Source organism: Mya arenaria, chromosome 3 (assembly GCF_026914265.1).
Source record: "Mya arenaria isolate MELC-2E11 chromosome 3, ASM2691426v1".
NCBI classification, from domain to species: Eukaryota; Metazoa; Mollusca; class Bivalvia; order Myida; family Myidae; genus Mya; species Mya arenaria.
Genome location: NC_069124.1, coordinates 17,818,737 through 17,842,923, shown reverse-complemented (window position 1 = coordinate 17,842,923; position 24,187 = coordinate 17,818,737). Strand labels below are relative to the sequence as shown.

Here is a 24,187-nt window from a genome sequence, read left to right as displayed (position 1 = left end):
AGTAAGAATTTTGAATATTTCATCATGCACTAACGCACAAATGAATTTTACTGTAAATACTCAGAGAGTAGTTGTAATTTGAATAAACAAAATGCTTACTAACATGCACGTCAAACGAGAGTAAAGCATATATTATACGTACCATTTAAAACAATGACACTCTTGTCTGTTATTGCTAACTCGGAGCTTCTACAGATGTAGTTCCCACTGTCGTCCATACTGCTATGATCTATCTCCAACTGACTATGTAGGGTCTTTGTCTCCGCAATCCGGAATTTCGCTATGCTGATACCCTTGAACTGGTTAGGTTTTATTTTACTGCCATCTTTAAACCAGTCAATATCTTCCGGCGGATAAAGTTCACCGGTTGCATTACATGTCAATATAATTTGATCACCTTTTTCTACATAACTTTTGCCCGTGATTTTGATAGCTATAACAAAAAATACGCATCATAATTGTTTAAGCAAGTAAAAATAGAACATAATTATAGGTATACATCGATTGAAAGCTATAAACAATTTGGATATATTTGTTTAAGAGAACATTGATCTTTGAATTTTGAAATAAAAATCATATGGGTTTTATCACGACTAATCGATGATTGTGTACAATGTCACTGTCAAGGACTATAGGATCGGTAAATTGGGATATATTTGTAGTTTTGCTGTGTCTTTATATGATTAGTACACTAAAACTGTTGCTGTCTTGTATTTTCACTTCATTTCTGTGCAAAGAAACTACCAAATTTTTATCCCAAAGAAGGAAGAAAAATACGGTCGGAAGAAATCGTCTGCTTGCAAGAAAAAATGGGTTCGGGTCAAAACAAATAAGGGTACATCGAACACAAACACTTTATTTTACGCTTTAAACAATCATAAGCTGAACATTGATAAATAACTATGTATATACGCACCTTCTGAACTTGGAGCAGTTTGATCTGCAATAGTAGTGAATGTTTATTATACTTTGGAAAAATTGTTCATCATGACATAGCCAGTAGAACATACAATAACGCAATATATGCTTTATTCAAAAATAACTTCTAGGACTTGGTAAAATACGAAATTATCATACATCGATATAATACTAGCTATTTGTTATACAAGAGAACCGGTTTGTGGCTAAATAGAATGTCATGCCCATTTCATTCGAGTGTTTCTTCCGCGATCAAGTTCAAATCCAACGCCAATACAAATTGTGAAATGTGATTATTTAGAACAATGCACGATCTGTCATTCATTTCAAACAACATATGTGGCAGATAATTTTAAAAATGTAAACTAGGTTCAGGGACAATGTAGGAACATGTTCGTCAATACCGATGTGGTTTCTTGTTCACGAGAATAAGGTTATACTTTATACAGCACAATTTCCTTCACCAACGCACATATAAAACATTAGACTGGGCATAGTCGAACCCTATTTCCAAAATCGGCGTCGGAGTAAAATAATAAACCAGAGCATTGGTCTGTGCTAATCGTACCTGTGCATTGTCATTGGTTATATGTGATGCAATCAATATAAATTGCGTGAAGAAACTTATCTATGGTCACCGTTAAAGAGTTTCCAAGACGACAACATGGACATGACAAAGCTCCGAGCAACAGAGAAGCTAAAAAGTGAACATTAATAAGTTTACCTAACACATTGAGCAGCACATATTTTCTGAGGTCCTCCTTTGTGGAGATCTGGCACTCGTATACCCCTGCGTCGTGCGGCTGCACATTGGATATAACAAGGTTATACTCCTCCTGATGGGGCACGTGTACCACGCTTATATCCGGGTCGTCCACGAAAACCATGTCTCCGAATGTAAGTGCAAAGTCGGAGCTCGCCTTTTTCCATATCACCTACAAATATACGCAATTTCGTTCGAATGACATTAAATCGTGCATATCTTTGATACGCAATACAACGATAAACTATTGTTTACTAAGAAGACATATCGGTGTCCTTTTAGCTCATGCTGTTACAACAGAGTGTGAAATATCTTGTGTTTTATAACACTTGTGTTCCTCAGCAGTTCGTCATTTGAAAATGACGCCTAATCAATGCTTTCCTATAAACTTCAAACCAGGCTTACAACACTTGTCTATAGAAGTCCGTAAATCATCGTCTAATGAATGGTTGTCGCTTAACTGACGTGTGTAAAGAGTGTAAGACTTTCTTGTGTCAGTGATGCAAAATGCACTTACCATAAAGCATTTTCTGGAACTATCGTCAATATGTAGTGTTTGTTTAAGGAATGGATACACATACAGATGGAGGATTTTTCTCATTTACAAAACACATGCCATTTTAAGTTTTCGTCTCCATACAACAGTAATGTACATGTACGTACTACCATTTGTCATCAATTTAAAACAGAGCAATTTAAAACACTTCCTGGAATGAATAATTCGGAATTATTAGATATTATTTTTAGAAAAAAAAAGAGTTTGCCTATATTCCTATCATATCGTACCAGCATGCTCTAACACTCCAATCAATTATATGGTCTTTTATTTCGAAATATGTTCCTGTATGCCTATAATACAATCTAATTAATTGGGCGGATATATTTTCTAGCAGAACAGGAAAAGAATAAATTGAATCAATAGATAATCTACCTTCCGGCACTTGAAAGGCGGTAGTGGCTGTTTACAGATGGAGTGAGAAAAATGGATAGAGACTTTCTGTTTTACATTTGCGTATCTTGATAAATACATCAATTCGTGATTCGACACAAACGAATTACTTTGCTTTCGGGTCGTATATTAGGCTGTATTAGGATTGTTCATTGTTGACAATAAATTAACAACACTTATAAGGCTTCAAAGCCTTAAATACTTTGTTCTGTAGATTGAGTTTGCATATAGGATGAGCATGAAAAAAATAACAGACAAAGAGCAGCGGAGGACTAACCAGAACAATCGGGTCAAGATTTCTTCAGGGCGCGAGTTTTCAACAGTTGTACATTTTTACTTTGACCGATCATTTTAACAAGGAATGGACAAGTGGAATAGCATGTTATGGACAACATATTTGAAATAATGGTTAAGTTTAAATGAATGTGCAAAGATAGATCCTTCGAGCGCTAGTACATCCAAAGTTTGAAAATAGCAGTCAATAGGATGGTTTTGATAAATTTCATTTTGACTTATTTTGTTTCTTGTATAATCGGCAAAGAAATGTTCCCGAGTGTCATTTTCTCATTAGGCCCTTCCTGTCAAAGAATCTGTGACAATGTAATGAGTGTGTGAATAATATATTAAAAGTGTGTCTTGCAAGATAACAAATAAACGTCATAACTTTTCAGGGTGTTTTTCATACATGTTTATTTGTTTGCTGAAGCATATTAAATATCGTACATCTTTTATCTTATAATAATTCGTAGCAATGCTGCGGATATGTACTTTTTAAATCATTTAGTGTACCTGTTTTGGCCCTAGGTTTCTGACAGAACAGCGGAGGATGGCGCGAGCTCCCCGGTACACAGTGATGTTGGATGGGGTGTCGTTATACACCGGAAGCTGGTACGTTGACGACGACAACACTGTAAGTAGAAAACAGTAAATGTCAGATTGTTTTAGCGTCTCACAAATAAAAATAAAACATAAGCACTGAAAATTTAAGAACAGTTTCAAAGTCATTTATACATACACAATTTTTTCCAACATGCACGAGCCCTGTTATCCCGTTCTTGAGTAATTTCCAGTACTAATCATAGGTGAAACTCTAGGGATTCAACCTAGGTTCTTATTGACCTTAAGTCCCACATATTAAGCTTTGAGCAATAGCCACTGATTAAAGCAAAAATCTACGTCATGTAAAAGGAGGCAAATATGGGTATTTGAACATGACTCAGGCGTTGTACGAGTGAAAGAAAAAACACAAAACATTCACCTTTGATTGACGGATGCTACCAGAGTATAGCCCGAACTATAACCCTATCAATAACAATCAAATAGTTTCATAGGAAACAGTTCTGCAATAAACAATGGTTCTTACTCTGCGGTTACGGCCTTTAAAGTCAGCTTAACAGGTTAAGCTGTTTCTAAACACTTATTGCACGGGCACGTTTACGTGAAGACCCCTTTTGGTGAACAACACCATCCGCTTATGATAACTTTGAAGTGTCATTTACAATAGCACGAGGAAACAGTAAAGAGATTGATGCGAATTTCAGCTAATCTAAAAGTACACTATTCAAAACAAGTCTCGGGAGCCATCTTTAAAGAAATTTGCTTTTTTCGCATAAACATTTAGTTCATGTCCGATTTACTACACGCAAAAATATACGTCTTGTTTCGCAATTCATTACCATGTCTATGATATTATTAACAACAAGTCAATACACGGTTTTTACTCTTGTGCACATAACAATAACGTGGATAGTGTTTGGCTCGTTTGACACATTAAAGTATACATTCCTTATTATCGTCATGTTTACTCATTTTTAGATTCACAATGTTATAGACGGAACTAGAGCTTTGAATTGTGTAGTTGCATATACAAAGTAAATACTTATGCTGCAAACGAAAGCAATATAGCTCGACCCAACGTGATTTCCCAAAGAAAACAAAATAATATTTTAAGATTAAATACGAGTCGTTTAGATTGATAGTCAGGTTGTTATAACAACAGGGATTGTTTGCAGAAGTATTGATATAAATTGTGTGTTATATGGCTCCAAAGACAATCGTTTTGGAATAAACCATCTCGAAAACTAATTGTATCCGTAAACAAAGAATACTCCCCAAAATGGGCATAAATCTACAAACGTAGATGATGTTTTCTGCATTTATGACTCTCAAGCGATTGCTTGCGACTGGCAGTATCCATGTTCTTTGACACATGCAAACCTAGACATGACGTGTAGTATAGATGTGAGATAGCATGTTCAGGAGTTTGAAAACTATTTGAAGGTTTGTTTCTCTGGTGCAAATAATATGACTGTATATAGAACCAAACATTGCGTGTTTTGGAGACCATTATGCGACTTTCAGACTGTTGTTTTCGAATTCGACCTAACGGCGTCATCTTTATGAACGAGTTGTTAATATCTTAAATTCGACGAACACCCTAAGCTTGTCTTCAGTACTGGTTAAAATAAACACATGTTTTTCTCGTAATGGCGCTGGACATTCGTCTTAACAAAGATTGATGGAGTCAAGGGCTCTTCCAAAATAAAGAGTCTCTTTTTTAAATCCACTTCTGGATTAAGAATATATTTAAGAATGTTGCCAGCTACTATAATAATTGTCAGATATTACTCTTGCCCTGTTAGATGGTTCATTCTCGGAAAGCGGCTACATACAGCATTACGTTATGGGAACGAAAAGTATAGGCACTGTTTGCAAGTTAGCACACAAAAGTTGCACCGTCACCAACGGGTCCAACTATTATTTTCTATTAAACCGTTTATAATGCACAGTATACACCGCCAGTATACACCACTCTAAAAATATAAGCATAAACGTTTTCGTCAAGGTATCGATGATTTCCATCATCCTGGTCACTTTTAGACTCAATACCTCGGTTGCAATGTGTGTTAAGTATTCCGCATGGTCAAATACTGTAGACTCCCTTGACCTTACAACATTGCTTTTCATATTTAGGAGTCTGTGATCTTGTATTTCTATCAAGTTATTTTGTAATAATGAATCAGAGAAAAAGGCCTTTCAGATCACTGGCACCAACAGCTAGAAGGCGCAACAGATATGATGCCTAACGATATCACGAAACAATGCAAACAGTTCCTAGCTGATATGAACATAATTAACATCAATAAGCAAACTAAGTAGCCTACTATCTGATTTAATTACTATAGTGTCAACATTTTCTGGAAACGTCTATTCTGGGCCCCACCAATCCTCAATAAAGGCAGGGGAATTCCGTGCCTCTAAATAACGGCTGTAAATAATCAACGTCATATTCGCTATCGCAAAGGCGATGTGACGAATGGCTTACGACGCCAGCAGTCACATAACTGTCTTTTGGGCTGTCAGCGCAACTGTTTTTCTTTAATTACTAACACAGTATTCGCTGAAACGTACATATAAACACGTATCAATATAAATCAATAAAGAACCAGTCTTTTAAACATACAAACTATGTTTTGTTTACAAAAATAAGTCAACGGAATAAAGGTTCTGTTTGTTTGTTTACATATTGAATTAATGACAATTGTTCGTTTATTAACATATATAAATGAAGAAACATGCACATCTGTTTTTTTTTCCTTTTTTATTAAATGAATGGATATATGTTGAACTATTTGTTGTTTGGTTCATAAACACAAGTAAATGAATATTATATTCTTGTTTTCGAATAAACAGAAATCCATACATATAACAGTTTCTTTGTTAATTGAATTTAACCGATTATGATAGTTCCTAATTTGTTTATTGATATTAAGAAACGAATAACCAAAAAAATTCAATGAAGTTAAGGCCTTGTTTGTTTCTTAAATGTAAGTAAATCAATGGAAATTATATGTTTTTTATCTTATTAGTTTACACAATTATTTGTTTTATGGTTTTACTAATTATTTTATAACTTTGGAATGATTTAATCCAATACTTTATATTTTTGGAAATAAAATACAGCTTCAGTTAATAAAAAACAGGCATTCGCTGTTAAGTACTTTCTACGTGAGTCTTAACATAAAAATCGTCATTGCTTAAAATCGTGAATTTCTATGCCACAAATCAATGTTAAAAACAACATCTGTTCATAATTTGAGCAGTTTTTACATCGCGTCCTAATTGTTTATGCGAGGTAAACACAAATGAAATATAACATTAATGATAAAAGACTCGTTATGATTAATGAAACACTACTGCTAAGAAATCATACGAACCCCCATAGAAAATTATGGTACTTAATTCAGAGATATAATTAGAGAACAAAAACTTGAGTATAATTTATGTCTTTACTTGAAACAATGGAGCAAAAAGGACGGTTCTTTGGTATTCCATTAATCATTTATGCCGGGAAGGTAGGAATCTTTGCAAACAACAGGACTTCTAAAATTGTATACACTCCGTCTGCATATTTCTTTCTTTCAATTCCATGCAAATACATATAACATAAACTATATAATATAGAGTTGGATATGAATATATTTGATCTCTGTGTTTTTTCTGTGCCAAGGACGTGCATATTTTGTGTTAAATATTTCGATGGGTGGCTCTTAATGATAGCAAACGTTTTCAAACAAGATTTACAATTAACAACCATGCAGAATATCCATTCAGAAAATTTGAGAAGGTATTTCGCATATTGAATAAGTTTTATGATAATGAAATAATGAATGAAAACATTTATGTTTTAAGAAGACGACAGTAGTTGTTGCTATTTTGTTAGATGCACGCAAAAAAAACGAACGTCGCATTTCTTGGGAAATGCTTTAGGAAGGTATAATTAATGACAATAAAATAGAGGAGTTATCATGATCAATTAATAGATACGGTATGTAAAAAGATTTTCGCAAGAACATACAACTTACAGAGTTGAATAATTTAATATTGGGTTATTGAGGCTGCTCATTGAAACAACGGTAACAAGCAGACTACCTTTGATGGCCAAGACCAGCTTAAGCGATTTTGTGTTTTTTAGCAATATATTCAATAAGCCCAAAGACAGTCAATAAGAAAGGGCGCACTAAGGGCCGCAACTCAAATAACCGTCCAGTTTCAAGCCTGAAAAAAACAGAATCAAAGACAATATGTGTACTTATCTTAAAAATAATGGTATTGCTTAGGTCTCTTTCATTTCGTTTGTTAATAGTTCATCTGTCTTATGTCCGCCAACTCGCACTGTTAATACTGTATTGATTAACGTTGGGACAAGTGTTAGGTTATGGACATAACAACTAGTTTTAGCCACCAGTAGTCCCGTGTTTCATTAACCGATCAAAGGCGGTAATACCATTATTAATTGGTTAAGCTTTTCCCATGCATGAGTGGTATGTTTGTCGGGTTTGCATTCGTGTGTGTGGTGTTTTTACGTTTGTGAATGTAGTTCGTTGTCGTTTGTGCCCTTGCCCAATTTACAGTTGTTGTTTTTATTGTATTATTAGAAGTGAAGTTCAAGAAGGACCTAAATACAACATCAACAGCGGTCTTGGTTTAAGCATTTACTCATTCCTAAAATACAGAAGCTTAAACAAACCTGTATCGATGTACGCTACAAAGGACATTTTGTGGGCAGGTCTTAAACTTTGAAGAAGACCTTATCGTATATCATTACAGTGTATATGGTAAACGTTCTACAGAAAATAAAAAAGCAAGGAGGAAGGGCGCAGTATCAAAGAGATAAGTAAATGCATTTATTTGTAGAACCAGCACGCTTCTGGTTCAATGATGATACAAAGCCATTTTACCAAACGTTTCAATGTTAGTTAACGTAGTCCTCGCAAGCTCAGTCGGGAGCGCTACAGAATACCAGCTGCTGCGGAAATTTTGTCAAAGGTCGAATCTCACTTAAGCATAAAAATATTATTCATAAACAGTCAATTCGTTCAACAAAATATAGTCAGCGACCAAGCGTTTTATTGCATACAAACAGGCTCTCATTTGTCCCCAAATGAGCTCAAACAATACTTATAATGGGAACTTTTATACCCATTCATTCAAAATATTCAAGAAGAGGAAACACAAAGTGTTAATTAACATAATTGCCTAAGCACAGGTACGGATAAACAAAATTATTTATCCGTACATGATATCCTCATGATGCCAAAACTTATGATGTATAATTATATGGATATCTGAACAAGAGGTATAAAAGTGTGTGCTTTACAATGTTTTGACATATTTGTAGGCAAGTGTTACGACCAAAAAGCCACAAATGCGGTTCTTGACAATTTATGAACATACTTAATGTGAATAATGTGTTGGTTCTTATAATAGAAATGGAATGTTTCCTTCGATAAAGCATGAATCGTATTCATTAAAACTCGATGAAAAACAAACACACTTGTTTATATATAAATTAGTATTGTTACCGTATAATTATCCATTCCGCCCCTTATTACTGCTGCACAGAATAACACAATTGATACTATGTACTTTATGCAATGCGGTGTCTAAAATACATCTAAATCAGTACCGTACAAACTGCTGTTGCACTTACTAACATGGAACTGTGAGAAGGATCCCTACCTTTGAGCTTTACCTGCTGTGCTATATATTCAATATATATGTATATCTAAGTCATTTGTCTAACATCTAGTTCAAAACTGAGGTTAAACAGCTATCGACTGATAGATTATATAACACATTAAGTGATTGTTCTTCTCTTTTATTGGATAGTTTGAATCAAATTTCAATCATTCTATGTGCATTAAGGCTTTAAAACTAAATAACGATACTTTGCAAGCTTTACCGATATGATATATGGTCACGTGATTTGCATTGTGGCAGTGATATGTATTGCCTTGCGTAGACAGTGTGATCGACCTTTTCGCCAATAGTTGACGGAAATAGCCAAAACCTTTTGGCAAAGCCAATTATTTGAAGTTTATTAGAACAAAAGATATTAATAGCTGTTAGAGCTGCTACATAGTAACCAGCGTTTATATAAGTCACCATGTTCTAAGACGACAGTATAACATACTTTACAAATACAAATTCGATTTCATTGAGACTGTTTAGTGATAGTAGTCGTCGATGCAACACTGTCGACGCCCCCTAGCAGGAACAGTAAATAAATAAATAAATAAATATGGTTTATCCTATTTCAGAGTGTTTTATTTCATGTCTATCATCGGTTGTTGTTTTTCCAGAGTTACAGAGTCATATCAAATGATCCCGAAGCACCGCAGCAATAATTAATAAAACGTGTTATCGAGTTATCTTACGTGGTCATCTGATTAGCTGATGCAATTCAAGCAGACTTTGCCAGTGGCATGCATGCATAACTTTAACGATACTACCAATTTGTATGACAAAAGATAATAAAATTGTCTGTGTATGAAATGACACACTTTGCATATTATCGCAGATAAGTCAAACGGTTGATTCTTTTACAGGGATGTATTCATACAAATACAATGGAAACCAAATGGACAACTCCAGTAGCTTATATTTTGCTTATTAAAAAGAACAAATGTTGTCTTTAAATATTGACAAAAGGTCTGCATTAGCACATTCTATTTGAAAATACGTGCTCAAAAAGCCTAAAACATACGATATTTTGAATCATACTATGCTTTTATATTATAAAATATGATAGAAATGAACAATGAGATTTGGCTTGGGTATGTTTGTGATAATAAGGCCTGTATTGCAATTCTTGCAAGTCTACACAGCAAACGCAGTTGTCTTCAGAACTCGCGATCACACAACGTTATTCTGGGTTCGCAAGTGTTCAGTATGCATTAATTACATTAATGTGAGCGAATGTTCCAACGCTAAACATCAATTGTTCACGTATAAAGTCTGTTTTCTGAGGCAATTTATATTCTAACCATTTAAAAAATATGATAATGTTGAATCATGTCTGTCTGTACTAGCGATCACTAATCAGTATTTGTGTGAGGTTATAATTGATCTTAAGCGATAGCATCTTGAAATAAATGAAACATTTTAAAATAACAAGAGCCGATCCGCCGTGTATCAGATGTATCAAAATTGTTTTTAATGAACGGACCTCGGACATTTCTCTTAGGAATCTAAATATTTCCAATAGTCAATACATGTAGTTGAATAATCACACTCATGCGTGTAAGTTTTGAATATATTACCTTTATTAAAATTCATTTATTATTATGATTTTAAAACAGAGCTGTTGAAACATATTTCATGAACATAAACACACTTTGACTAAATTCATCGTTACACTTAAGTAAGCTTATTTTTGTTAACGTTCAATTAAAAACAATACTTCGAGGCAATTTCAAACGTAGGCCTTAATCTAACTTATAAAAGAAATGGAACCTCGTGGGTTTATTTCAGAAATTGTATTGTCATTTGTAATGATTCACATGCGGTGCATATGACTCAAGTGAGATCAAGCAATTCAATAGATTTGTATTACAAAACAACATATTAAGAGAGATTCGACGTTGTTATAAATAATCAGACTTTTTGTCTGTGTTATTGTCATTGATGAACTCGAAGAGTTGATTGATATAAATGAACAATAATTGCGGAGAGAGTCATGATAAACACGGAGAGTTTAAGATAAATTTCAAAATGAAGTTGATAAAAATTTGAAGTTAAATATGTAGATAATAAAATAGCAACTACAAGCCCAATAGCCAAAACTTTAACGAGGACCCTGTTTAGAGACACAAGGTCAAGGGCTTATTTACACAAAAGTCACACATCGTTAAAAGAACAAAGTCTGTAAACGCAGGAGTTCACTGGGGACTACTATTAGCGTATGGGTATCGAAACTCACACTTTCTGTATAAAAGGTTACGTTCAAAAACAATGGTATATTTTATCATGTACTTGTTTTTCATAGCAACTAGGGCCCTTCATGGGGACAATTGTTTTAACAATAAAAATGTTAAGAGACGCTAAATCGTTCAATCATGTAGCGATCTCTTTGTATGACAAAATACTTAGAACGGTGCCTTGTTTATTTGTTGAGTTGAACATTAAACATAGTAGTCACTGCACCCTTTCATTTAGCAGTCGCTAAATTAACACCTGCAAATGGCACCAATGCTCTATTCTGTATACATATTCGCAAATCACGATATTATTATTCAATTGATAGCTTAATTGATAACTAGCGGCTAGTGAATTTCTGCAGTGTGAATGAAGATGAAAACTACAAATACCGACCTCCATATAAAACATAAACTACCAGACTATCTGGCAACAGTTACAACTTATTGCATTCATTTTATATCTCCATATAAGCATATACAGACAATTATCAAATGTCTACTCGAATACCCTCCGGAGCAACTGGAGGTACAAAAGTTTGATTAGTATTCAGTCTTCCAATCGTATAGAATATATCCTCCTCAGTGCTTCAGTCCCTTTATTGCCACTAAATGCAAATCCCATAAAAATCTTTAATGGAAAACCCTTTGCAAGATATAATTATGACGAACTTTATATGAAGGTTCATTACTTGGTAGAATCAAGGAGCCCAAAACGCGAGCAATTATTGACAAGAGCGGTCATAAAGAAAGGAATATACGGCGTCTGGGGATGAGCAAAGATAAGTCCAATATCAATCAATTATCACGCGTAGAGTTTTAATTTAGCCTTGATGAAAAAAGTACAGGAAAAATTATAACCATATTCGAGGATGTCAAACAAAAGTCATTATTCGTTGCTTTATTATTACGTTTTGAACACTATAGAGATGTTTTAGATCCAGCCTAATGTGAAATGTGTTTTATGGAGCAGTACATTCCGAAGAGTTTATGTTGAAACATGAATGTTGTATAAAGTGGCATCTCGATTTAAGAAATTGATAGTTTGGTGTTTCGATCATGATTTGAAATTATGTTAAGTATGCCATTTTCAAAGCTTAACTTTGATTTCAATGAAGCAATGCAATGCATTAGCTATAAACGGTATTCAAAATTTTATTTCCTAGATTGTGTATGTTTATTGATATAACAGACTGGAATTTTAAGTATCTTCCATGGCCGAAAGTGTTCATCCAAACCAGATGTTTTGCGGAAACGAAGTTTACCGAATTTCCGCAGAACAGCCTGTGTGAGGTTTGCGATGAACCAATCTTTCACGAACGGCCATGGTAGATTTTTCTACCAGCTGAGTTAAACAAATTATAGTCAAACTGTATTTCAAGGTACATTTATTATTCCGTGCCCATGGACTTAGACAAGATTGCCAGTTCGGCCGAATGTTTGGATACACTTAACTGGGTTGGAATGAATCAAAACCTATCGCCATGTTGCAGTGACAATACATATTGAATTTATTGTGATCATCATTCTTCTACACCAAGTATAACCGGCTTTAAATAGTTATGAGACACATATTTTCATGAGCCTGACTAAGCTGCATACCACACAACTGGAAAACATTTCGAATTCTGCTATACTATTGTGAGGTAAAATGAGGTGTGGCTGAGATTCAGGAGGACGTACATTGTTTTGTTTTTTTAAAACAGCGTCTCTTTTTTTTCGCTAATTTAGGAGGAAGACCAATCACCGTCAAGTTTGGATTTTTTAACTGTAACAATTAAGACATATTACATTACAGTATATTGATCAATATATAAATTTGTATTATTTGTTAAATGCATGTGTGATAGAAAGTCACGTAATTTGCATTTCGTATAGACCTGTCAACCATCTCACAAAATCATCGTACTGTTTTGGTCGCTGTCAATGTTGCAACAACAGTAAGCATGGCCTTCAGAACGAATTACCTAACGCAAAATCATTCACACAACAACACTAATGCAGATACGAAATGAATGTTCGTTAATCTTTATTGAAATTAACTTACATGTACAAGTATTAATGGGAGCATACTCGAATCTTGAAGATATGCTTTCATAGCAAACAAAGTACCCCAAAAAGACAATTACCCGTATTTATATAAATATGATAATAATGATGGCTTAATTTGTCTCAAAGACATGTGGTTTTGGTAAACATTACACTAACTAAACGGAAATGCTTTGTTTCAGGTGTGTTTATTATTGAATTTGTACTTTTCAGATTTACGCTACTCATAAGTGGAGGTCTCACATGAGGCTAAGTGAGAGGGGGTCGCACCAAGCGCCTTGTCTCCTCACTACAATTGTCCAAGTTAACCGTTTATATCAATATCATAGAACAAAACTAAACATACATGCGTTAGACTGAAACTAACCCAAATTGCCTTAATTGTCCTATAAATATACCCCCAAACTCCATATCAACATTGTAGGACAGGATGCGGAAAGGTTACGCCTGTTTAGTTAAGTCCTCACTAACGCCTAATGCTGGAGCCACCCCTGTTAAACTAAGTATAATCAACTAGAACTATTACAAATCTGATAACTATTCCTAAAGTCTGCTTCGACATATACTTTTGCGTTGATTATATGATTTTATGCAAATTCCCAAAAGTCTTATTCGATGACTCCTAAAGTAGCCCGGCCGTAACACCAATTCTGTAATTCAGCACCTATGACGCACCCAATTTCTAAATAAGTTTCTAAGACCTAGTCCTGACTGGTATAAGACCAGGACCGAGTATGCATCAGCACATGAAAATTATTATTATTATTATAAGTTAAAACTTAAGCGATCACTAAATGTTACTATTACTCCCGAACGCCGCTCTCATTTGGAACGGCAGTAAAACATTTGGAAATCCCACCTAACAATGCTGGGAATATAGTTATCATTTTTGTGAACAGCACTTCCTCGCATTGTGCTTTACCATAGTATGAAGTTTCCAGTAGTTTTCAAGTGATGCTCCGGAGAAAAAAAAACAGTTACAAAGGGCAGTTTCTCCATAAATAGTTGAAAAAGAGTTATGGTAACTGTACAATATGCTTCCATTCATTGTTTTGTACCATTGTATGAAGCTTATATTTAAATTAAATCCAGAAATGTTCAGGGTATGTACCGGACAAGGAATATTGCAACGGACCGACCGACCGGCCATGTAACAAAAGGCAATATCTATGTTATTAGCTTAATAATTAGCTTTAAATAAATTCCATCCCGTCGTTTTCACGTTGACAACTACACTTCCCTCGATATCCTTCACGATTAAATAAAGTTAATTTAATTTCAATTTTTAGATTTCAAGTTCAGCTCCGGACAAGTAAAATTGCAACGGACCGACCGACCGACAGGGTGACTCCAACATACCCGCTTCAGACTTCTTATGTCGGAGTTATAAAAGCAACCCCTATTTCACCCCAACCTCTTCACATCTTTAAACAGCAAGCATTTTTAAAAGCAAATTTCCCATTATGGCACCGTTTTATAGTTGTAACGTGTTCCAAGTATGATGACAAACCTTATCAACAGTCTGGGGACAAAACCGTTTTGCAATATACCACTCCCAGGGCTGACCGACCACAAACCAAACGACTCCTGCATATAATTCATATAACTCCTTAATCTTGATTGTCCTATCTGGTCATTTGAATTTTAAACATAATGTGTGTACCTGTTCTTAAACTGATCGTATCAAAGATGTCTTGATACGCACTATGCTATGTGTAGATATAAGAAAACCAGTGCGTATGTTTCACTTGTCTACCTTTTTCCGCAAACTCCATCATTAACAATAAGCATGAGATCCTTCATCTTGCTGAACAATTATGAATGAATTGTTATTGGTAATTTTGCAGATAAAGGCTTTGCTGAATGATTTCGAGCACAAAATGCAAAACACATGTTTATAATTTAGACTAGAGCTGCAGATAAAACATGCACTAGTTTGCTTACGAATGAATGTAATTGACATGTGATAATGGTTTCGCAATGCATGCTTAGTATCCGTTTCTCTTTGATTTAGCAGACATTATGACTTTAAGATATTGTCAAAGACACAAGGTATTTTGAACCAATAAAGAACCCGTGAATGCCATAGTGTCGGCCACGGAGGACAGTATGATGGCTGTGGATGCAATGTTAAGTTTGCCGGGGGAATGCAGAAGTCACGGCCGGTAAGTTGACGGGGCGAAATCGATCAGTTGCAAAACGTTTGTACAGAGCAAATTAATACTACAGTTTAAAACAAAAGATTTGTTTTCTGTTCCTTGGTATACAAATATGATATCATATTATCATGTTTATCCCTTTTTCTATATTAAAAGCAATGAGCACACATACTGTGTGGTAGATTTTGGACATACGACCAGTATTAGGTTAGTATACATATATGTGTTGCATTTATACTTACTCTTCATCCTTAATACATTCTTAAAGCGAACTGGTCAGGACACTTCTGCAGCGCTGTTATTTTAGAATATATCTCGGATGGAAGCCCCTAACTAAGAAGCATAAAGCGGTTTTTTATTTCGATGATTTATGAATAAATCGCACTCAAACAAAGAAAAGTTATTGTACTGTTCAATCCTGTAGCCGGATATAGCAAACCTCTTTTTCCGTGACAACTTTCAATATCGTTGAAACAAAAATAATTTCTACAAAATATCTTAATGAATACGGCACTCAGAGTGAATGTTCCTTGTTAGAGATAGCATTGTTCCAATGTCATTAACGTCATTTGAGTGAACAAAGAGCTCAGACAAAGCAGAAATGCATTAACAAATATTGACAAATGGTCTTAAATCAATGTGGCAAGAAGTCCATAGAGACGTCAACAATGACTATGTCCATACAGTTATTTGACGAAAGACGCTAATTGATAGCTTATGTTTTTAAAGCCCGGAAACATTTTAAAGGGTGAACTATTTTCAAATAGAGAATATAGAAATAGCGTCCTTTTCATCTTCGATCACTTAGAGATTAATTCCAAGGAACGATTAAAGGTTAAGTGGTCGCAATTTCAAAGATGATTTCTCGAAGAAGCACGCGTTGGCGTTCATGCATTTTGTTTACAAATGTGTTTCACAACTATCATGTTTAATCACCTTTTCAAAGAAACATGTGCTGTTAAATTCCATCAGGTTGAAAAGCCCATTCCTTTTCCAAGAGCATCAACAGAAATCGCCACAGTTCCGAAACGGGCCAGTAAATGTTGTTAAGTTTTGATTCATAGTTTATATCGGTAGTGTCTTGATTTTAAGTTATGAATATACTCTTAATCTAAGGTTTCGAAATCGTTTTGATCAACCTCACGCTCTTGGCCATGGAAGATACTTTTAATCTTGAATATGAGTATCATTCTTACTGTTTTGTAATATTTTATCATTTGTGTCTAGCTTTCTCACTTGGCAGGTATATGTCTTCTACAGAGTCTTTAGATTTATAATTTGTATGTTTAAACATCGCTAAATTTCAGACCACCAATAATTTGACAAAAATGGATTGCATTACAAAAATATGCAGAATAGAAGAAATACGAATTATTGTCAATTGCTGTGTTTCATTCATTGTGTTAATTGAATACCAGTATACATTAGAAACATGATAACAAACTATTCATATCGGTGCGTATTCATCCATCTTGATTTTATCTTTACGTCTTTCATCAGCCCATAAATCGTCAAAAGTAGACATCACATGCGATGCCCATGTAATATAACACAAGGGGTTGTATCCAATTTGCATCAAACGCATTTGTAATGTTAATACGTTATGAACTATTCGAAACTCGTCATATCTCGCTGTAACAATTAAACAGCATGAAAGGTATTATAATACTGACTATTATCTTTTTCTTTTGTTACAAGTATATTGGATTATTTGGTTAAACGCACACAATTACTGCAATTTCACATCAAAGAACCCTAAGTAGGTTGCTTCGTTTAAAACAAACATGTTTGTATGTTTAGATTCTCCGATTTAAGACGTTTACAGGTTGCATATGCATTTCTGCAGTAATTACTCATAAGCGACAGCAAAAATATGTTTCATTACATGTAAATATAAGCCTTACTGCGAGGAAAAATAATTGTACCGATGTTATGTTATGATCCATTGGTAAATATTTGATCATATGTCATACATTTTCCTTCTTCATTGTTGGTGATATAAATTTTAACGACTGTTTATAAAACCCGATGATTGTCCCCTGATGCGATACATGTCCTTGAAATGTTTTTATCGGAACGCAGTTTACGCCCAAATAGGGTTGCGCCTGGAAGTTTGTGATCTTTCGTCTTAAATATTTATTGAAACGGGGCAAAAGAGGTCGAATGTACACGATGTGTGTGTGTATATGTTTAATCAACTGTCAGATCTCGGCGTCATACAAGCATACAAGGTACACACGGGTATCAAAATATGCTCTGGCTCCAATTTCTCGAAACTTCTTAAGTCCCTTATAACAGGATTAAGCTAATCCCACTATTTTTGTTGTTCTATAAAATGTGTTATATTTACTTCTTCAAGAAATTTAGAAAGTATGCAGGAATAATCTGTATGATTATCAGAATAAACCATTTTTCATTTATCAAAATCCATTTTCAGTATTATTTTGGCTAATTGAAATAAGTGACTTAAGCCAGTTAAGCTTAAGACGATCGAGAAATTGGGGTCAGGACTTTTAGTTTACATTTAATCATACTAGTGTTATTATCATAAGATGACTCCCGTGAATATTCCAACATTTAGCTACTTCAAGTTTCAAATTTTAATTATGATTGAAAAAAAATATATTCCCTTGGTTATTTTTTACACGCACTTGCTAAAAAGGTGCTACTTGATTTATCCAACAACATCATCTTTCTTCACCCTCCAGTTAGTAAATTCTAGAATTGATTGAACATAGAAAATCGACAAGCCTTATACAAACGGACTTACTTCTCCAATAAGCCTCCAACCAAGACTTGGCAAAACGGTTATCAAAAGAAAGAATATCAAAACAGTATGGGTTTAAGTGCTTGCTATCAAAAATATATTTCTATAATTATAGGATATGACTTAAAAATGATCATAATGTAACTTGTGAGTAAAAGCCAGCAAGCAGACATATCGCTTTCAAAATGATGAATTATGCCTGGGATTATTCATTGAATGTTCCTAACATCGGAGTCGTAATTTCAATAATAAGAACTTTATTCAAAATAAACTATCACTGCATGTGAACCAATGAATATCAATGAATATCAACGAGTTATTGCCGACGCTATGGTTCACGTGGGGAGTATTTGATTGTCAGATCGCACACATCATTTATTTTACATCTTAATATAACACCTTACTAGCAACATCTATAATTATAACCTACTATTAAACGAGACTCTAACACAGGAAGAATTTGCATCCAAATTGGACTTATTTCTTCGAATGGTCCTTCAACAACGGGTTGATAGAGGAGCGGTATTTTTTGAATGTTCGTAATATTTCCGACTGGGGAGGTGGTCCTTTGTGATTAAGAACATCAGTTGCGGAAGACAAAAAGAAAACTTTGCAGCAACCTTTGTCAGTTTATATAGAATGTTTTCAAGGAAAACACCCACCTTGTGCATAGTTTTATATATCATGCATTGGTTCAGTGCAGAGTGATTTTTGGAATTTGCATACTTTTGTTATGATGACACTCGTTTTATTCTTGCACAAATCATATTATTTCTAAACGTTGCCTCGGACAGACTGTATATACGGAATAAAACTATTGAAATGAGACGTAAAAAAGATAATGCAGAACACAAACATTAGCGATAGCATTCAAACTGGCAGAGACAAAAATAAAAAAGTTAAGATGTCTTTAAACATGTTTAAAGTCAGATATATCAATATCTCTGGATTATATTGTTTTGGTCAACATCTCTTAGTCAACCTGTTTATTACAACCCATCGCTAAGCTTCATAGCGCCTAACTAAATATGTGTGATATTCATCATCAATAGTAGTACACAATGGCATTATACGACGAATCCTTGTATTTATAACTGTTCATCTCTTCCTTAAAGCAAGCGTTAAACATGTTTTTAGGACACATTATATTATTTTCTCAATCCTATCTGTTTATACAATCAACACGTCAGTATGTAACTACAGGTGGTTTGAATAATGCTCTGGAAGGCGAAACAGCGATAAGGATCAAGTATTTATGTCAACAGGCCAACGGAATCACTGCCGACATTAAGCGTTTTTACGGACATATGACTATGTTGTACAATCTGTAAGGATCCAGACAGTGTTTACATGGGAATTACAAACAATCATTTTCCTGGCAGTGGGGGTGGCGTCTGACACGAGAAACAGTTTTATCTTAATTATTGTTGTCCCAGTTCTTGAGTTTACGACATCAAACTTTGACATTCATTGTAGTAGAAATACAGAAGCATCATCTAACACAGCTGCCGTTATAATGCTGTATTATAATTCCAAGTAAAATGTTCCTGTACAATTTCTTAGCCAACAATCAATTTGTTCTTTAAATGCAGGAAATCATGATATAAAGATCTTATTTTTTCTATCACAATACTTTCACTTAACACGACTTCCATTCTAAAGATAAAGTGTTCCCCGTAGAATTTACTGTAAGAAATGCATGAAGTGTTTCAGAGCCAGTTTAACAAATTGAAATACTTAGCTTTCTTGACATAAGTTAATCATGCTCGTGTAAAACATTTAACAATCCTTCTTAAAGCAATACACGCCTGCTGCTGCAACCAAATTGACGAGTCGCTTTCCATTCATCATTATACGGAGACGGGGAGGCATCGCTGGTGTCTGGACTGGAGAGAATGTAAATACATTACACTAAACAAGCGCCTTGCTGACGAATGATTGTTGCTATAAAGACCGACAACGGCATTACAAGACAGCCCTAAAGGATATTTATATCACAGAATGATTGCCTTTGCGTATTCTTTCGTTTAAACTCCTGTTTTCAATATATGTTAAAGTATGTGTAAAAATGTTTATGCCAGTAGGGATAGGCATATAGATCTGGAAAGTTGTCAAGACGGAATACATTAGCTTTTACTCAATGCGTATGGTCTGTTCTAGATTTGGTAAATGACATGCAACTACGGCATAGACGTCGACAATGCTTGATTTATTTTCATATCCTTTTTTTAAGTTGTTACTTGTTGAACCGAATAGGGATATGTAACAATCCCAGTAAGTTTTTTATGTAAACTTACTTTTTGTATGTTTATCTAAATGACTTCTCCTAACCTTGTGTACATATTTTACCACCCAGGATGCGCACAACGACATTACAAAAATTGCATATCACGTGACTTTATTTATGCCAAACATTTTATGTTGCTTTATGTACTAATGATTTCCATTTAGCAACTAAGAATGTATTGGTTTTAATAGTTTCTGAACAAAATTATCATACTTACTCGGTTATTTTCATAAAGTATTTCAATTGAAAGCTAAATTAAATTAAACTGAAAAAGGGAGATAATGCCACAATTAGTATTGACATATAAATTGGCGTTTATTCACTTAACCGCACGATATATTTTCTTATCAAATTGCTTGAATCAATTTTGTTTTAAAAACAAGAGGTTATTTTTCTTCATGTGCAATTTTATTTGAAAATGTCCTGTATTTTTCTAGTTATTTCTCAAGTCTAAACCGGCACCTGCCCAGGTACAGGCACAAAGTGCTTAGCTCTGCCCACCTATAGTACTTAATTGACGTTCAGTGAGTCAGTGGTCGAATTAGGGATTCCCTTGGTATTGCACATCCATTTATGTTTAATAAGCATCGTGTGAACCTCGGGGTTTAATCAAACAAGAAGTATGATACTTTATCATAGCTATATACGCCATTTTATTTAATTTATTCTAATTATTTAATCCTAGGTGGTACTGGGACTTCAAGTATGATCTACGTGTTTGGTTAACAAACCAATAATGCAATGTTTTTGTTTACCATATGCAGAAAACAAAACAATTGTCAGCGTAAATTGGGACCAGTCTATCATGCAAGTGGACTTTATCGAGACATCTTCCATACATGCCACAAAATCAATCCCGGTCAGATTATAGATAGTCTTTATGATGGAAATAGGAAATAACCAAAAAACAACGCGACTCTGTCAGATGAACGTCTATAGCCAGTAATCTGAGGGAAACTGTCGTGTTGGTGATTGTAAAGGTCGGTGCTGGCCGTCTCTTGCTGGCTTGCTGATTGCTTGTGTCACAGTGGATATCCACTGACCGCACAGCTATTATGGACAAACATTTCAAAGAAATTGGATATAGGTCAGACATTGTGATTTTGAAGGTAAAACATTCAGACGTGTAAACTGCGAGGATCAGGCGTTTCCAGAAATATTTTTATCAATTTTATTTGTGTTTTCAAATAATTTGAAGTGCCGAAAGGTCATTGTTTTGCTGCATATTTATTTGAATTGAACTTAAGCCAACATTATAAATGACCACAACATTGAAGAAAATTAAGAATATGCATTGCTGTTCGGAACCGTTGTACAGATTTAAGATAATTAAAGTAACGTCTAAAATCCCTTTCAACAAAATTCTGTACTAGATCCGTAGGTTAAACAGTGGATGTAACATGTAACGAGATACAGAGTATTAGAAAAAATGGTTAGTCGTCATCCGAAGCTATGCGTTAATAGCGCAATTGGAAATCTTGTTGGGCTTTTTTTACATAATTTGTGTATGAAACAGTGAATGTTGCTTTTGATGTTTATTGTAAATACATTCCTAGAACGAGTTAATGTGCATTTAACAAGAATGCTTTGACCTCTAAAACTAGCATTAAACACAAGCTTCGTTCTGGACATTGCTTTCAAATAACCAAATAATGTGGTATGCATTATAGATAAGAACATCGAGGACTAATGAAAATAAGAAAATACGTTGTACAATTGGACAGTGGTTATCAGAACAATTGCCCTTCACTTCAAACATACTTCTAACGGAATATTAAATAAAAGTAAATAAAGCATAAGCCAGAAGCTGTGAGAGCTTGACAAATTTACAACTATTCAACACAGCGACCTTTGCTGCATTGCAAATGATTCTCTACAATTCGAACATTTAGAATGCAAAACAGTAGTTACTGTTCAATTGATGAGAAGCCTAAACATTTTATGTGATATCCGTTCCCTTCAGATTCAATTTATTTCCGATTGTCAAGAGAAAACAGCAATTAAATGACAGAAAAACAACGAGCAAACCTGTCTTTTACCTAATGTATTCTGTCTGGAATATATCCTTTACGCAAACAGACGAGATTCGGAGGGAATACATTGTTATGTCAATGAGTTAACATATCTCTGCTTACTTTGAGATAGCCATGCCGACAACTCTTGGGTCTGTTATAACAACTGTATATTAATTTGTATTCCTATTCATGGTAATTAAATTTTATCACCATCCTTTTGTCTATAACAAATAATGAGTTTCCTGCAAATGTGTCATAAGGGGAAGAGAAGATAACGAGTCATAAGTTTCTAGATCTATGTGTTAGATAGGCGGTTGAAATAGTTCATTGATGTAGAATCCTATTTTCTTTGTTTGCAAAAGTAACGCCAAAATAATCAAACTAAATTATAAACTTTAACGACAGTATGCGAATCATGTTTGCTGATCGTTACGTTTTAGTTGCTTTGTATGAACAGAAAAGAGTGTAATACTTGTAATAGTTAATGCATCATATGCTATCAATTGAAGCTTGTCATGCCAATTTTGTCAATTTCTATTCAATGAATGATCCATATTTGCCTTCAATAATCGTAAAGATTTCCATGTAAACGACATAATTTGGTTTCCAAACGGGGCACGTTGTATAATCCAAGTCAGTGAGCTGCGCTTGCTCCGCCCAAGAAAGTCCTAAATATTTCATGGAACATGTTTATACTAATACATAAACAAACAATAATATTCAACGTAGTAACTTCAAACGAAATGAAAAATTATATTTAAGTATTATTGAACATGATTGTAAAATAGACAAAAGCAATCCAATTGTGGCACACCCAGGACATATAACTCATTTGCAGCAATTCCTTTATTTCAGGCAACATTGGAATAAATATTAAATGTATCGACTCTTAATTAACCCTTCACAATACATGGATCATTCTTGGTTTTTAATTAACCTCGTGACTTTCAAATGCCTTTGTGGTAGAGCGTCACATCATAACTGCAGATACCGCTTACCAAGAATTAGGCTGATGACTTCATGGGCTCCTGTGAAATTCAATATGAGATGGCCTGCTCCCCAGTCAGTTTAATACAGCAAGGATAATTGATATGCTACATATTAAAATTAGTTCATCCATACAAAAATGATTGATGAGAAAATATCTAATTTCCGACAATTGGATACTCAGTCTCAGCACATGCTTGAAGAAAACTAGACCCCGACGCACAGACAATTTGCAACAGCAGCCATATAACAGGCTAAAAAAACAAGTTTCGAGAACACAGTACACGATCGATGAACTACACTAAAGCAAACTTTGGACCAGTTTGAGAATGGATATCCATAAACTAGTTAAACTCCCAGTAAACCATTCCAAGATGGCATCCCCTACATGTATTGATATGTTGATACATGTTTTGTCTGTTTAAGTTGTTTGTATTTTGTGTGTCTCTCCTTCAGCGTCTGTAAGGTATTAGCCTTTTGCTTTTAGACTGATTGGTCTTTTTGGACTAACTGTGCTTTAATTGGACAAATACC

At 34.5% G+C, this 24,187-nt stretch overlaps 1 protein-coding gene across 5 annotated transcripts in view; it reads right to left on the bottom strand.

The window, feature by feature from the left end:
* Nucleotides 1-24,187, bottom strand: part of LOC128227968 (MAM domain-containing glycosylphosphatidylinositol anchor protein 1-like) — a 167,117-nt gene that overhangs the window by 6,761 nt on the left and 136,169 nt on the right. For all 5 annotated transcript variants that reach the window (XM_052938957.1, XM_052938955.1, XM_052938959.1 and 2 more), the window contains exons 3-6: nt 3,420-3,538; nt 1,643-1,853; nt 917-940; nt 143-433 (exon numbers count right to left, since the gene is read on the bottom strand). In XM_052938957.1, the coding sequence (XP_052794917.1) occupies nt 143-433; nt 917-940; nt 1,643-1,853; nt 3,420-3,538 (645 nt within the window). The remainder of the gene's footprint in view (nt 1-142; nt 434-916; nt 941-1,642; nt 1,854-3,419; nt 3,539-24,187) is intronic.